The 16,365-nt window shown below is 45.4% G+C and overlaps 1 protein-coding gene across 1 annotated transcript; it reads right to left on the bottom strand.

Annotated features, from left to right (window-relative positions):
- Positions 1 to 99: 99 nt before the first annotated feature.
- On the bottom strand, positions 100 to 14,679 carry LOC311106223 (sodium- and chloride-dependent GABA transporter 2-like). Its single transcript, XM_084148526.1, has 7 exons — positions 14,006 to 14,679; positions 13,607 to 13,741; positions 12,394 to 12,657; positions 2,548 to 2,748; positions 2,204 to 2,291; positions 2,108 to 2,130; positions 100 to 1,931 (listed from the first exon to the last, which is right to left on the bottom strand). Exons 1-7 carry the CDS (start codon positions 14,121 to 14,123, stop codon positions 1,702 to 1,704), a joined length of 1,059 nt encoding a protein of 352 aa, XP_084004652.1. The 5' UTR covers positions 14,124 to 14,679; the 3' UTR covers positions 100 to 1,701.
- Positions 14,680 to 16,365: the final 1,686 nt, after the last annotated feature.

The raw sequence follows: 16,365 nt of genomic DNA, 5'->3' as shown, positions 1-16,365 counted from the left end.
TGAAAGCTATGATCCGTTATTGATGTCATCTGTTAAATCCACTTCAATCAATTAGTGTAGATGAAAGGGAGGAGACAGGTTAAAGAAGGATTTTTAAGCCTTGAGACAATTGAGACATGGGTTGTGTATGTGTGCCATTCAGAGGGTGAATGGGCAAGACAAAATATTTAAGTGCCTTTGAACAACGGGGTATGGTAGTAGGTGCCAGGCGCACCGGTTTGAGTGTGTCAAGAACTGCAACGCTGCTGGGTTTTTCACGCTCCACATTTTCCCGTGTGTATCAAGAATGGTCCGCCACCCAAAGGACATTCAGCCAACTTGACACAACTGTGGGAGGCATTGGAGTCAACATGGGCCAGCATCCCTGTGGAATGCTTTCGACTCCTTTTAGAGTCCATGCCCTGACGAATTGAGGTTGTTCTGAGGGCAAAGGGGGTGTAACTCAATATTAGGAAGGTGTTCCTAATGTTTTGTACACTCAGTGTATAACCGTATCGAATGGTTAAAGATGTCATTGAAACATAAAAGGCAATCTCATTCAGGGTCTTGAAGATCTACCAGGGAATTATGTATAAACATTGGTCTTTGATAGTTTGTTTTAGTATTGACAAAGTATTGTGATTTTAGACTAAATACTGTATATAGTAACAAAGTCAGGTGTGTATGTGTTTGCTTCTTGAGTCTCATCTAAGGGAGACTTTCTATGTGAGATAAAGACAAACACGTTTTATTCTTTAATCTACTTTAACTTGTGTTTTTAGAAAAACATCCTTTTGTGGGGAATTCATCAATGTTTCTGATGTCTAACGTTGAGGTAAAACACTAATTTACATAACAAAAATGCCATTAGTCAAAGAGTTGCTTTATATTGGCCAAAAATGGTCTTTCATAATAAGAAACTGACAGAATGAGATGACCTTTATATGTGACTACAACTGCTTCCAGGTAAACTGGAGTGACTTCAGAAAGGTACGTCACGAGCTGCCAGTAACCCATGTTAAGCCTTGAGTGGGGACAGTTGAAAGGACATTGTGTTTTGTTTTGTACTGTATTAATGACAATCTGCAGTGTCTCAAGGTCGCTCGCTCTGTGCTTGGGCTATGTCCTTACAAATGTATGGTGGCAACACACTGTTCAAATATGGAACATGACGACACTGTATTGAAACGTGCACCAGTGTTCATTATCAATGGTCTTCTCTCAACGTGTTGGTAAAGATACAAGAGTTCAGCTAGGTGTTGTGTTAAGATAAACGTTCAGTATATGAAGAACTTTGACACAGAAGCTTTTCTAGGTGGGTGTCAGTTCATTTGTCTGTGGTTTCCCTTGCTGCAGTCATGAGTACCTCCGTCTCTGCTCCAGAGGTCATGTGCTCCAGCTCAGCCTTTCTCTTCCGGGTCAATGGGTGGTCATGGTCCGGCCGACACAGGTGGAGGAAACGCTGGGGAGATGAGGGGAAAGTCAGCACGTCAACATGTCAACTTTAATGGTTAATGATTTAAACTTCATTGTTTCTTTAAGTGAGTGAGTTGGTTTCTTCAATACTTTATGGTCATTTTGCTGTGATTAAATGATACTTACCCACTCAGTTTTGAAAAATAATTTGAGATCTATAATTCCTCCAATTTGATCGTTTAAACATAATTATCCTATGACCAATCCATGAAGGAAACCCGGATTTGAACGCCGGTCACAGGTCAGTCACACTCTCACTTCTCTAAGACTGCCTGTTCCAGTGCAGATCTGCATCAGGGCCCACCTGGGGACCAGGAGGATGGAGGAGAGGGCCAACAGCCAGCCCAGAACATACACCCATCGTGGGTACACATACCAGCGGTTGAAGGTCAGGGACTGGTACTCCACCAGAGAGCAGATAAACAACACATGGGAGAGACGAGAGGAAATTAGGATTTCTTCAACATTAAGATATGCTTTTAACATTTAAAGTAACTCCAGATCAGTCCTTTTTGTTGCTGTTGAGAACACTACCATAATTCCGTCTCTCAAAGATGTGAGCATGTGAATAGTTGCTTGTGTAAAGCAAGTGAAAGTTCAAATGCAACAGGTGCCATTCTGAGAAACAGCTGAGCTCCGATTAATTTGTAACCTATTGCATTGTAATAATGCCACCTGTTGGTGTTTTATAGGATTGCACAATGTGAGTCCTGCAAGCCATTACTGTCCATCAAAGCCTGGAACTCACCAGGGAAACCAGAGCCAGCAGAGCTTGAAGATGGGGTTAGGCCTCATCCCTGTCATGTCCTCTATCACACCATACATACGCTCTGCACCTGGTGGGTTAGATTGGGTAGAGACAAAGACACGTTAATGACATGATCTAAATGTTGGCATGTTATATTGATATCAGGTTTATCATCTCAATAAGATTGATAGTGGAATGATACTGGTTTGTATTTCTATAGGATTTTATGGCATCACATTGTTTATATGTATGTTTTATATATCTTTTATAAATCATATTTTTTATTGGACATAAAAGAGGGCATTGACAGAAATATATTCCAGGTTAGTTCATATCAGCCTCACCAAATATCCATCCTATGGCCAGGGACTCGAACACAGAGAGGAACAGCAGACAGGTTCTGTTACAGGCGTAGTAGTCAAACAGCTGGAACACATACATCCCACCCTGGGGACAGGAGAAGAGAGGTGTGAATAGGACGACCACTCTCTTTAAGTAGATCACAGCTAGAGATCTGGAACACAATATTCTCTCTCTTTCTCTCTCTCTAATTCAATTCAATTCATTAGACTTTATAGACATGGCAAGTTAAATGACTTACATTGTCAAAGTATACATATAACAAAAATGGTGGGACCAACAGCAATAATACAGTGGGGAAAAAAAGTATTTAGTCAGCCACCAATTGTGCAAGTTCTCCCACTTAAAAAGATGAGAGAGGCCTGTAATTTTCATCATAGGTACACGTCAACTATGACAGACAAATTGAGATTTTTTTTCTCTCCAGAAAATCACATTGTAGGATTTTTAATGAATTTATTTGCAAATTATGGTGGAAAATAAGTATTTGGTCACCTACAAACAAGCAAGATTTCTGGCTCTCACAGACCTGTAACTTCTTCTTTAAGAGGCTCCTCTGTCCTCCACTCGTTACCTGTATTAATGACACCTGTTTGAACTTGTTATCAGTATAAAAGACACCTGTCCACAACCTCAAACAGTCACACTCCAAACTCCACTATGGCCAAGACCAAAGAGCTGTCAAAGGACACCAGAAACAAAATTGTAGACCTGCACCAGGCTGGGAAGACTGAATCTGCAATAGGTAAGCAGCTTGGTTTGAAGAAATCAACTGTGGGAGCAATTATTAGGAAATGGAAGACATACAAGACCACTGATAATCTCCCTCGATCTGGGGCTCCACGCAAGATCTCACCCCGTGGGGTCAAAATGATCACAAGAACGGTGAGCAAAAATCCCAGAACCACACGGGGGGACCTAGTGAATGACCTGCAGAGAGCTGGGACCAAAGTAACAAAGCCAGGGACTCAAATCCTGCAGTGCCAGACGTGTCCCCCTGCTTAAGCCAGTACATGTCCAGGCCCGTCTGAAGTTTGCTAGAGTGCATTTGGATGATCCAGAAGAGGATTGGGAGAATGTCATATGGTCAGATGAAACCAAAATATAACTTTTTGGTAAAAACTCAACTCGTCGTGTTTGGAGGACAAAGAATGCTGAGTTGCATCCAAAGAACACCATACCTACTGTGAAGCATGGGGGTGGAGACATCATGCTTCGGGGCTGTTTTTCTGCAAAGGGACCAGGACGACTGATCCGTGTAAAGGAAAGAATGAATGGGGCCATGTATCGTGAGATTTTGAGTGAAAACCTCCTTCCATCAACAGATGAAACGTGGCTGGGTCTTTCAGCATGACAATGATCCCAAACACACCGCCCGGGCAACGAAGGAGTGGCTTCGTAAGAAGCATTTCAAGGTCCTGGAGTGGCCTAGCCAGTCTCCAGATCTCAACCCCATAGAAAATCTTTGGAGGGAGTTGAAAGTCTGTGTTGCCCAGCGACAGCCCCAAAACATCACTGCTCTAGAGGAGATCTGCATGGAGGAATGGGCCAAAATACCAGCAACAGTGTGTGAAAACCTTGTGAAGACTTACAGAAAACGTTTGACCTGTGTCATTGCCAACAAAGGGTATATATCTAAGTATTGAGAAACTTTTGTTATTGACCAAATACTTATTTTCCACCATAATTTGCAAATAAATTCATAACAAATCCTACAATGTGATTTTCTGGAGAAAAAAAATCTCATTTTGCCTGTCATAGTTGACGTGTACCTATGATGAAAATTACAGGCCTCTCTCATCTTTTTAAGTGGGAGAACTTACACAATTGGTGGCTGACTAAATATTTTTTCCCCCCACTGTAACAGTAGTAGTGTAAATGGGGATTACCATTAACTACAACAACAATATTAACGAGAATAACAATACATTACAGCAATAGTAGTCGACCAGTCTCAACATGACTGAGAGGACACATGACATGGTTTGAAAGCCAAAACAAAACAGGAAATATTATTAACATTACATTACACTTTTCACTGGCTGTCCCTCAGGTTGTGACAGGAGGACTGTCACGCCCTGACGTATGGAACTCTTGTATGTTGAGTCAGGGTGTGGAAATCTATGTGATGTATCTCTCTGTTTAGGATCTAGGTATTGTGTTTCTATGTTTGGCCGGGTGTGATTCCCAATCAGAGACATCTCGTTGTCTCTGATTGGGGATCATACTTAAGTAGCCTGTTTGCCTACCTTAGTTGTGGGATCTTGTTCCTGTGTTAGGCTTGTATTGTGTACAGCCTTGGACTTCACGTTACATTTACATTTTAGTCATTTAGCAGACGCTCTTATCCTGAGCGACTTACAGTTAGTTAGTGCATACATTAAAAAAATGTCATACCCCCTGTGGGGTTACGTTGTTTTGTTGTTTTGTCATGAGTTTATTTGAGTTAAATGAACATGTTCACATCGCACGCTGCACCTTGGTCTGACCCGTCTCTCAACGATCGTGACAAGTACAACTATTTGGCTGCCAAAACTGCACATTTTGGCTTTTCACCCAATAAATATTTGATAGTTTCAAAATCTTTGTACTGAATGATAATTTTGGAAAATAAATATTCTCTTAGGTCTGAGTATATGTCACAGTGTAATAGGAAATGCAGCTCTGTCTCTACCTCTCCCCTGGAGCAGAGTGAGCACAGCCTGTCCTCTCTGGGCAGCCAGGTTCGCCTGTGACGACCGGTCTCTATAGCCAGACTGTGCTCACTGAGCCTGTACCTAGTCAGTGTTTTCCTCAGTTTTCTATCAGAGTAGTCAGATAGTACATGGTGGCAGACTGTCTGTTTAGAGCCAAATAGCATTGAAGTTTACTTTCATTTTTTGTGGTGTCTTTCCAATAGGTGATATATTTTTCTTTTTGCTTTGTGATAATTTGGTTGGGCCAGATTTTCTGAGTGCTGTCCTGAGGCTCTATGAGGTTGGTTTGGGTTAGTGAACTGAGTCTCAGAACCAGCTGGCTGTGTGATGGTATGTTTTGGGGTCACTTGTTTTTAGATGGTTGTAAAATTTGATGGCTCTTTTTTCTATTCGAATAAGGAGGGGGTATTGGTCCAATTCTGCTCTACATGCGTTATTTTGAGTTTTTCTTTGCACTTGCAATACAGTCCTGCAAAACTCTGCATGCAGTATTTCGATTGGATGTTTGTCCCATTTGGTAAATTCATTATTAGAGAGCGGACCCCATACTTCGCTGCCATATAGAGCAATTGGTTCTATAACTGATAGGAAATGTTTTAGCCAGATTCTAATTGGAATTTTGATTTTAATGTTCCTTTTAATGGCATAGAATTATCTTTTTGCATTGTCTCTCAGCTCATTCACAGCCATGTGAAAGCTACCTGTGTTGCTGATATTTAGTCCTAGATACGTGTAGTTTTTGGTGTGTTCTAATAGAACTGTGTCCAAATAGAATTTATATTTGTCATCCTGATTTCCTGACCTTTTTTGGAATAACATTATATTTGTTTTTTTTAGATTAACGGTCAGAGCCCAGGTCTGACAGAACCTGTGCAGATGATCTAGATGCTGCTGTAACCGCTCCTTAGTGGGAAACAGTAGCACCAGGTCATCTGCGTACATCATACACTTGATTTCAGTGTTGTGTAGGGTGAGACCAGGTGCTGCCGATTCTTCTAATGTTTTTTCCAATTCATTAATGTAGATGTTAAATAGTGTTGTACTTATTGGGCAGCCCTGTTTCACTCCACGTCCCTGAGAGAAGAAGTCTGTTTGCTTGTTTCCAATTTTAACCGCACATTTGTTTTTAGTGTACATTGATTTAATAACATCATATGTTTTCCCTCCAATACCACTTTCTATTAGTTTATAAAAAAATACCTTTGTGCCAAATTGAATCAAATGCTTTATTGAAGTCTACAAACACGAGTAGATTTTGCCTATGTTTTGGTTTACTTGTTTGTCAATTAGAGTGTGGAGGGTCTAAATATGATCTGTTGTACAATAATTTTAAAAAATACAATCTGGCTTCTGATTAGGATGTTGTGTTCATCAAGGAAATACTATTTATGATACTGCAGAGAATTTTCCCCAAGTTGGTGTTAACGCAAATTCCTGTAATTATTTGGGTCAAATTTGTCTCCATTTTTATAGATTGGTGTGCTCAATCCTTGGTTCCAAATATCAGGGAAAATACATGCAGTGAGGATAATGTTGAAGAGTTTGAGTATAGCCAATTTGAATTTGTGTCTGTATATTTGATCATTTCATTTAAAATACCATCAGCACCACAGGAGCATAGTTTTTCCAATTATTCTTGTTCTGTATTTGGGGTATCCACAGGATTCTGATAGTCTTTGACTGCTGATTCAAGGATTTGTAATTATTCTTGTATATCTTATTGTTCTGGGCTCTTTGTTATATTGCTGTAGAGGTTTGCAAAGTGATTTCTCCACATATCCCCATTTTGGATGGCCAATTCCTCATGATGAGGTTTGTTTAATTTATTCAAATTCTCCCAGAAGTGGTTTGATTCTATGCATTCCTCAATTACATCCAGCTGATTTCTAATGTGCTGTTCCTTTTTTGTTCTTAGGGTGTGTTTGTATTGCTTCAGTGTTTCCCCATATTGAAGGCATATTTTTGTTGTCTGGGTCTCTGTGTTTTTGATTAGATAAATTTCTCAATGGCTTTCTTAGATTTTTGCAATCATTATCAAACCATTTTTCATTATCTATTCTTTTTGGTTTGCTCTTATGTTTCTTTAGATTTAGATTAGCCAAGGAGACTAATTTGTCAAAAATAAAGTTTATGTTCCAAACGGCCAAATTTACACCTTCATTGCTGTAGGAGAATGTTAAGGCTAAAAAGTTATCAAGGAGAGATTGTATTTTTTGGCTACTAATTGCTTTTTGGTAGATTTCTGTACTGTTTGCACTCCATCTATAGGCCTGTTTAGTACCATGTAATTTATTGGGCCGTGATGCCTCATGGTTGGGTTCTGCTCTTCTCAGATACATTGTGATTTTACTGTGGTCTGAGAGAGGTGTTAGTGGGCTGACTGTGAAGGCTCCGAGAGACTCTGGGTTGAGGTCGGTGATTAAGTAGTCTACGGTACTGCTGCCAAGGGATGAGCTGTAGGTGTACCTACCAAAAGAGTCCCCTCTTAGCCTATCATTGACTATGTACAGACCCAGTGTTCAACAGAGCTTCAGGAGCTGTACTCCATTTTTGTTTTTCACTTTGTCATTGTTGTTTCTGGGGGGTATGTGGGGAGGGAAATGTTGTTGCTTCCCGGTAGGTGTTTGTCCCCATGACTGTTAAAAGTGTCTAGTTCTTCTGCTGTTGTAGCATTCAGGTCTCCACAGACCAGTACATTGCCTTGGGCCTGAAAGTGACTAATCTCCCCCTCTAGAATGGAGAAACTCTCTTCATTGAAGTAGGGTGACTCTGAGGGGGGAATGTATGTGGCACAGAGGAAGACGTTTCTATCTGTTAAAATAGCCTTAAAATAACCAGATAAAGAATTCTCCTGTTTTGATCAATTCGATTGAATGAGTTAGTTCAGATTTAGACCATATTAGCATTCCCCCTGAGTCTCTGCCCTGTGTGGTTCCTTTTAATTTGGTGGATGGTACGATTATCTCCCTATAATCTAGTGGACAGCTAGTGGAAACATCACTTCTGCACCATGTTTCCTGTAGTACTACAATATCAACATCATACATTTCTTTCAGGAAGTCTGGGTTTCTGCTCTTTAGCCCAAAAGCAGAGGACTTCAAACCTTATAAATTCCAACATGCAACGTAAAAAGATTTCATAACTGTTTTTTCTTTACCTTCAAAATTAGATAAACACTCACAATCCAACAATAACTATTAAAATATGATTTTTCAATTAACCTAAACTCTTAATATGCAAATGTGATTCGTTTATCATTTAAGATAGCATTTGTGTCATGCCACTTGGGTGGATGTAGTGTGAGGATGGTGGAGTTCTTGTGCTCATCTTACCATGACCCTCGGCCTATCACATTTTGCATTTGTTTAATGTCACTAATTTCTTTGGTGGGGGCTGGGCCAGTTGCTCCTCTCACAGCCTGTGCATAGCTCTGCCTTCCGGGCTGTGGCTCCTCCAGGTGTGGGTAAACATGGTCATAGAGACAGTCCAGATCGAGGGTGGGATGGTGGGCCAGGTGTACATTGGGTCGCAGGGCACAGTCCCGGGAGAGGCTGGTGTTTATTCTTTGGAGACGCAGAGAGGGGAGAGACGCAGAGAGGAGAGAGACAGAGGGGGGAGACAGAGAGGGGTGAGACAGAGAGAGGGGAGAAACACAGAGAGGGGAGAGAGAGAGAGAGGGGAGAGACAGAGAGGGGAGAGAGACAGAGAGGGGTGAGAGACAGAGAGGTGTGAGAGATAGAGAGGTGTGAGAGACAGAGAAGGGTGAGAGACAGAGAGGGGTGAGAGACAGAGAAGGGTGAGAGACAGAGAGGGGTGAGACACAGAGGGGTGAGAGACAGAGAGGGGAGAGACAGAGAGGGGGGAGAGACAGAGAGGGGAGCGAGACAGAGAGGGGAGAGACACAGAGAGGGGAGAAAGACAGAGAGGAGTGAGAGACAGAGAGGTGTGAGAGACAGAGAGGTGTGAGAGACAGAGAGGGGTGAGACACAGAGAGAGGGGAGAGAGAGAGAGAGGGGAGAAAGACAGAGAGGTGTGAGAGACAGAGAGGTGTGAGAGACAGAGAGGGGTGAGACACAGAGGGGTGAGAGACAGAGAGGGGAGAGAGACAGAGAGGGGAGAGACACAGAGAGGGGAGAGACAGAGAGGGGAGAGACAGAGAGGGGAGAGACACAGAGAGAGGGGAGAGAGAGTGAGGGTAAGAGACAGAGAGAGGAGAGACACAGAGAGGGGTGAGAGACAGAGAGGGGAGAGACACAGAGATGGGAGAAAGACAGAGAGGGGTGAGAGACAGAGAGGGGTGAGAGACAGAGAGGGGTGAGAGACAGAGAGGGGAGAGAGACAGAGAGGAGAGAGAGACAGAGAGGGGAGAGACAGTGAGGGGTGAGATACAGAGAGGGGAGAAAGACAGAGAGGGGAGAAAGACAGAGAGGGGAGAAAGACAGAGAGGGGAGAAAGACAGAGAGGGGAGAAAGACAGAGAGGGGAGAGAGACAGAGAGGGGTGAGACAGAGAGGGGTGAAAGACAGAGAGGGGAGAGACAGAGAGGGGTGAGAGACAGAGAGGGGTGAGAGACAGATAGGGGTGAGAGACAGAGAGGGGTGAGAGACAGAGAGGGGTGAGACACAGAGGGGTGAGAGACAGAGAGGGGTGAGACACAGAGGGGTGAGAGACAGAGGGGGGTGAGAGACAGAGAGGGGAGAGAGACAGAGAGGGGAGAGACAGTGAGGGGTGAGACATAGAGGGGAGAGACAGAGAGGGGAGAGAGACAGAGAGGGGAGAGACAGTGAGGGGTGAGACAGTGAGGGGTGAGACGCAGAGAGGGAAGAGACAGAGAGGGGAGAGACATAGAGGGGAGAGAGAGTGAGGGGTGAGACAGAGAGGGGAGAGACACAGAGAGGGGAGAGACACAGAGAGGGGAGACACAGAGAGGGGAGAGACACAGATAGGGGAGAGACACAGAGAGGGGAGAGACACAGAGAGGGATGAGAGACAGAGAGGGGAGAAAGACAGAGAGGGGTGAGACAGAGAGGGTTGAGAGACAGAGAGGGTTGAGAGACAGAGAGGGGTGTGAGACAGAGGGGGGTGAGAGAGAGAGGGGAGAGACAGAGAGGGGAGAGACAGAGAAGGGAGAGACAGAGAGAGGTGAGAGACTGAGAGGGGTGAGAGACAGAGAGGGGAGAGAGACAGAGAGGGGAGAAAGACAGAGAGGGGTGAGAGACAGAGTGGGGTGAGAGAGCGGGGAGAGACAAAGGAGAGACAGACAGAGGAGAGAGAGGTGAGACAGAGAGAGGGGTGGGACAGGGAGAGGGAGAGAGAGGCGAGAGAGGGGTGAGACAGAGAGAGGGGTGAGACACAGCAGCACCTCCCACTTGACACTGCCCACCTCCCCTATACTCCCCAGATTACCAGCACATGCAGCCTAGAGAAAGAGACTGGTGGAGATTGTAGACAAACTGACATTGTCTTTAATGTTGTGGCCAACTGGAAGATCAAGGTATGTTGAATCCGTAAACCTAGTCCCAGAATTCAGTGGCTGCAGATGTTGATTTCATCTGTCTGGTTTGAGAGGAGAAGTAACACAGTCATCTAATGGGGTAGAGAGAACATAATGTTCACAATTACAACTTGCTCTAACAATTCTTATGGTAAAGAACACCCTTTATATTAATTTTGTTTGTATTCCTTATTTTACCACTTGAGTTGACTGAGAATACATTCTCATTTACAGCAATGACCTGGGGAAAGTTACAAAAGAGTCAAAATACATACACTACATGACCAAAAGTATGTGGACACCTTCTCATCAAACATCTAATTCAAATATCATGGGCATTAATATGGAGTTGGTCCCCCCTTTGCTGCTATAACAGCCTCCACTCTTCTGGGAAGACTTTCCACTAGATGTTGGAACATTGCTGCAGGGACTTGCTTCCATTCAGCCACAAGAGCATTAGTGAGGTCGGGGACAATTAGGCCTGGCTCGCAGTCGGCGTTCCAATTCATCCCAAAGGTGTTCAATTGGGTTGAAGTCAGGGCTCTGTGCAGGCCAGTGAAGTTCTTCCACACCGATGTCGACAAATCATTTCTGTATGGCCCTTGCTTTGTGCACGAGGGCATTGTCATGCTGAAACAGGAAAGGACCTTCCCTAAACGGTTACCACAAAGTTGGAAGCACAGAATTGTCTAGAATGTCATTGTATGCTGTAGCATTAAGATTTCCCTTCACTAAAACTAAGGGGCCTAGCCCGAACCATGAAAAACAGTGCCAGACCATTATTCCTATTCCACCAAACTTTACAGTTGGCACTATGCATTCGGCCAGGTAGCGTTCTCCTGGCATCCGCCAAACCCAGATTAGTCCATCGGACTGCCAGATGGTGAAGCGTGATTCATCACTCCAGAGAATGCGTTTCCACTGCTCCAGAGTCCAATGGTGGCGAGCTTTACACCACTCCAGACGACGATTGGCATTGCGCAAGGTGATCTTAGGCTTGTGTGCGGCTGCTTGGCCATGGAAACCATTTCATGAAGCTCCCCACAAACAGTTATTGTGCTGACGTTGCTTCCAGAGGCAGTTTGGAACTCAGTAGTGGGTGTTGCAACCAACGACAGACAATGTTTACATGCTACGCGCTTCAGCACTCGGTGGTCCCACTCTGTGAGCTTGTGTGGCTTACCACTTCGCGGCTGAGCTGTTGTTGCTCCTAGACGTTTCCACTTCACAATAACAGCACTTACAGTTGACCGGGGCAGCTCTAGCAGGGCAGAAATTTGACCAACTGACTTGTTGGAAAGGTGGCATCCTATCATGGTGCCACGTTGAAAGTCACTGAGCTCTTCAGTAAGGCCATTCTACTGCCAATGCTTGTTTATGGAGATTGCATGGCTGTGTGCTCGATTTTATACACCTGTCAGCAATGGGTGTGGATGAAATAGCCAAATCCACTAATTTGAAGGGGTGTCCACATACTTTTGTATTTATAGTACCTATAACGTGGCCCAGGGTACCTACCAGTGTTCCAGGGGTTGGTGCTGCCGGCCCAGGGTACCTACCAGTGTTCCAGGGGTTGGTGCTGCCGGCCCAGGGTACGTACCAGTGTTCCAGGGGTTGGTGCTGCCGGCCCAGGGTACGTACCAGTGTTCCTGGGGTTGGTGCTGCCGGCCCAGGGTACGTACCAGTGTTCCAGGGGTTGGTGCTGCCGGCCCAGGGTACGTACCAGTGTTCCAGGGGTTGGTGCTGCCGGCCCAGGGTACGTACCAGTGTTCCAGGGGTTGGTGCTGCCGGCCCAGGGGAGCTGAGCGCTGAAGGAGGAGACCGGGTAGAACAGAGCCCAGGCCAGGATGATGATGTAACACATACAGCTGTACAGGAGGATCAACTGCCCTGCATAGCCGATACCTGAGAGGGGGGACACATTGACAGACTGTACAACCAGATAATTTTCGCATGGTCCCAAATGGACAGCTGTTAAACTAACCCTAACTTTATCAAGAGTGAATTACCACACTTTCTTTCTGCCAAAGGTTGGGGAACAAGGCTCAGACAAACAGAAGACACCTTCCAACACCATCCCAGGGTGAGAGTCCTACCCATCTTCCATCTCTTCAAAAAGCATTGACTTTGCTGACAGCTGCTCTACTGAAGACAGCTAGGCCATGGATGTCTCAGTGACAAAGAGTAGTACATGTCCTATTGTGGGAGGGATTTCCTTTCAGTTGTAGTCAGGAGTTTGGGTCAATTTTTTTTCTTTAAATTCAGACATTGGATTCAATTTGGATTACATTACTTAGGATTAATTGGAAATCCACCCTTATTGCACTGTTCGTCATTCCAATTCAGATGAATTTAAATTGTTTGAGCATCATGTATTCATATGTCCTTCTGCCTGTCCTGTCTACAGCCCTGTTTCTATGTGACTCCTCAGTGGGTGGTGGTGTGTTATGATGAGTTTCTGGTATGAATAAGTGCAGGATGTAAGAGAAAGCAGCAGACACTCAGATGGAAGTTTGACTCTACATTTATTCAGTACTGGATCACATAATAAGATTAACGTGCTTTGCCTCTTATCATGTGACTCTCTCTCAGCCTATATAGTGCTCTTCCAGTCTACTTTTGTCTTATCCAGTTGCTAACCATAATTGATTTGTCACTCAACTACGCCCATATCATTCCTTTCCTTGGTTTCGTGTGGCCCCCCAATCTATCTTGGCACACTGACCTTCTAGTACTCACTCGTGATACTACGAACACATGGCTTTCCTCGCTCTCTCATACAATTTACAATCTTTATAATATTGGATCAAACACTCTTCATATCATGGTGTCATCGTGTTGCCATGGTGCCCACCCTCGGCCAGTGGGCACAGCCTCTTCCAGCAGGTGATGCCCCCCTCCTGAGTGTACTGTCCCATGGCCATCTCCAGCAGGAACAAGGGCACCCCGCATGGCACCACAAACACCAGGTACGGCACCAGGAACGCCCCTGAGAAATACACACCACCAAATCAATACTCGAGAACAAAATGATAGCTATTACAGTACCTTATAGAAACAAGAGGAGAAATACCATACTCCCATACCTTGTCTTTGTCTTGTGACCTCTGTACTTGGTCTGTTAAATGAAACACACACATTGGCTCTGTACAAACAGAGGTTTAAAAACAGGGGTTTAAATGGTCTAAGTTGCTCATTTGTTCAGCTGATCATCATTTGAATAACCTTGGCACCCTCTCCTTCATGGACACACCTCCACCATTTTTGTAGCAGAGGTAGGGGAACCTCCACACGTTACCTAGACCCACCACGTTCCCTGCTACGGCCAGGAGAAACTCTGTCTTGCTGCCCCAGTGACCTCTCTCCTCCATCTTCACCTTCGCTGATCCCTCCTTCTGACCCAGGTCATCATCCTTTCTTTCTCCGCCCTCCAGGCTTTTCCGTTTGTCCCATCTCTCCCATATGTCTGTCCGTCCATTGTGTTCTGAACGCTGGTGTCTATCCCAAGTTCAGCCAGTGTGACTGAAGCAGCAGGAGTCTGAGATGTACTCATTGACTCAGACAGACACATTCCAACTGCTACCGTTGAGTTTGGACAACTACAATCCTTCAATAAGTTACTACGGCCTGAAAGGACCTTACTCAAAGACATGGGCTCTAGAGTGCATTATTGTAGCCATTTTCTGTAGCCTGTCAACTATGTGTCTGTCTATCCCTGTTCTCTCCTCTCAGCACAGGCTATACAAACGCCTCACACCACGTGGCTGCTGCCACTCTAACCTGGTGGTCCCTGCACACACGACCCACGTGGAGTTCCAGGTCTCCGGCAGCCTCTGGAACTGCCGTTCTGCGGCCAACAAGGTCAGAGTTCATCTCAGCCTATGCTACCCTCCAGTCCCTCGACTTCTTGGCACTGACGGAATCATGGATTACCACAGAAAACACTGCTACTCCTACTGCTCTCTCCTCGTCTGACCATGTGTTCTCGCATACCCGGAGAGCATCTGGTCAGCGGGGTGGTGGCACAGGAATCCTCATCTCTCCCAAGTGGACATTCTCTCTTTCTCCCCTGACCCATCTGTCTATCTCCTCATTTGAATTCCATGCTGTCACAGTCACTAGCCCATTCAAGCTTAACATCCGTATCATTTATCGCCCTCCAGGTTCCCTTGGAGAGTTCATCAATGAGCTTGACACCTTGATAAGTTCCTTTCCTGAGGATGGTTCTCCCCTCACAGTTCTGGGCGACTTTAACCTCCCTACGTCTACCTTTGACTCATTTCTCTATGCCTCCTTCTTTCCACTCCTCTCCTCTTTTGACCTCACCCTCTCACCGTCCCCCCCTACTCACAAGGCAGGCAATACGCTTGACCTCATCTTTACTAGATGCTGTTCTTCTACTAATCTCACTGCAACTCCCCTCCAAGTCTCCGACCACTACTTTGTATCCTTTTCTCTCTCGCTCTCCTCCAACACTACTCACTCTGCCCCTACTTTTCTCTCCCGCTACTCTCTCCTCTTCCATCCTATCATCTCTTCCCTCTGCTCAATCCTTCTCCCTCCAATCTCCTGATTCTGCCTCCTCAACCCTCCTCTCCTCCATTTCTGCATCCTTTGACTCTCTATGTCCCCTATCCTCCCGGCCGGCTCGGTCCTCCCCTCCTGCTCCGTGGCTTGACGACACATTGCGAGCTCACAGAACAGGGCTCCGGGCAGCCGAGCGGAAATGGAGGAAAACTAGACTCCCTGCGGACCTGGTATCTTTTCACTCCCTCCTCTCTACATTTTCTTCCTCTGTTTCTGCTGCTAAAGCCACTTTCTACCACTCTAAATTCCAAGCATCTGCCTCTAACCCTAGGAAGCTCTTTGCCACCTTCTCCTCCCTGCTGAATCCTCCTCCCCCTCCCCCCTCCCTCTCTGTGGATGACTTCGTCAACCATTTTTAAAAGAAGGTTGACGACATCCGATTCTCGTTTGTTAAGTCAAATGACACCGCTGGTCCTGCTCACACTGCCCTACCCTATGCTTTGACTTCTTTCTCCCCTCTCTCTCCAGATGAAATCTTGCGACTTGTGACGGCCGGCCGCCCAACAACCTGCCCTCTTGACCCTATCCCCTCCTCTCTTCTCCAGACCATTTCCGGAGACCTTCTCCCTTACCTCACCTCGCTCATCAACTCATCCTTGACCGCTGGCTATGTCCCTTCCGTCTTCAAGAGAGCGAGAGTTGCACCCCTTCTCAAAAAACCTACACTCGATCCCTCCGATGTCAACAACTACAGACCAGTATCCCTTCTTTCTTTTCTCTCCAAAACTCTTGAGCGTGCCGTCTTTAGCCAACTCTCTTGCTATCTCTCTCAGAATGACCTTCTTGATCCAAACCAGTCAGGTTTCAAGACTGGTCATTCAACTGAGACTGCTCTTCTCTGTGTCACGGAGGCTCTCCGCACTGCTAAAGCTAACTCTCTCTCCTCTGCTCTCGTCCTTCTAGATCTATCTGCTGCCTTTGATACTGTGAACCATCAGATCCTCCTCTCCACCCTCTCCAAGTTGCGCATCTCCGGCGCGGCTCACTCTTGGATTGCGTCCTACCTGACAGGTCGCTCCTACCAGG

Source organism: Coregonus lavaretus (assembly GCF_964263955.1).
Source record: "Coregonus lavaretus genome assembly, chromosome: 30".
Lineage (NCBI taxonomy): Eukaryota > Metazoa > Chordata > Actinopteri > Salmoniformes > Salmonidae > Coregonus > Coregonus lavaretus.
Note: the sequence above shows the minus strand (reverse complement) of the source record. Positions and strands in the feature narration are given on the sequence as shown.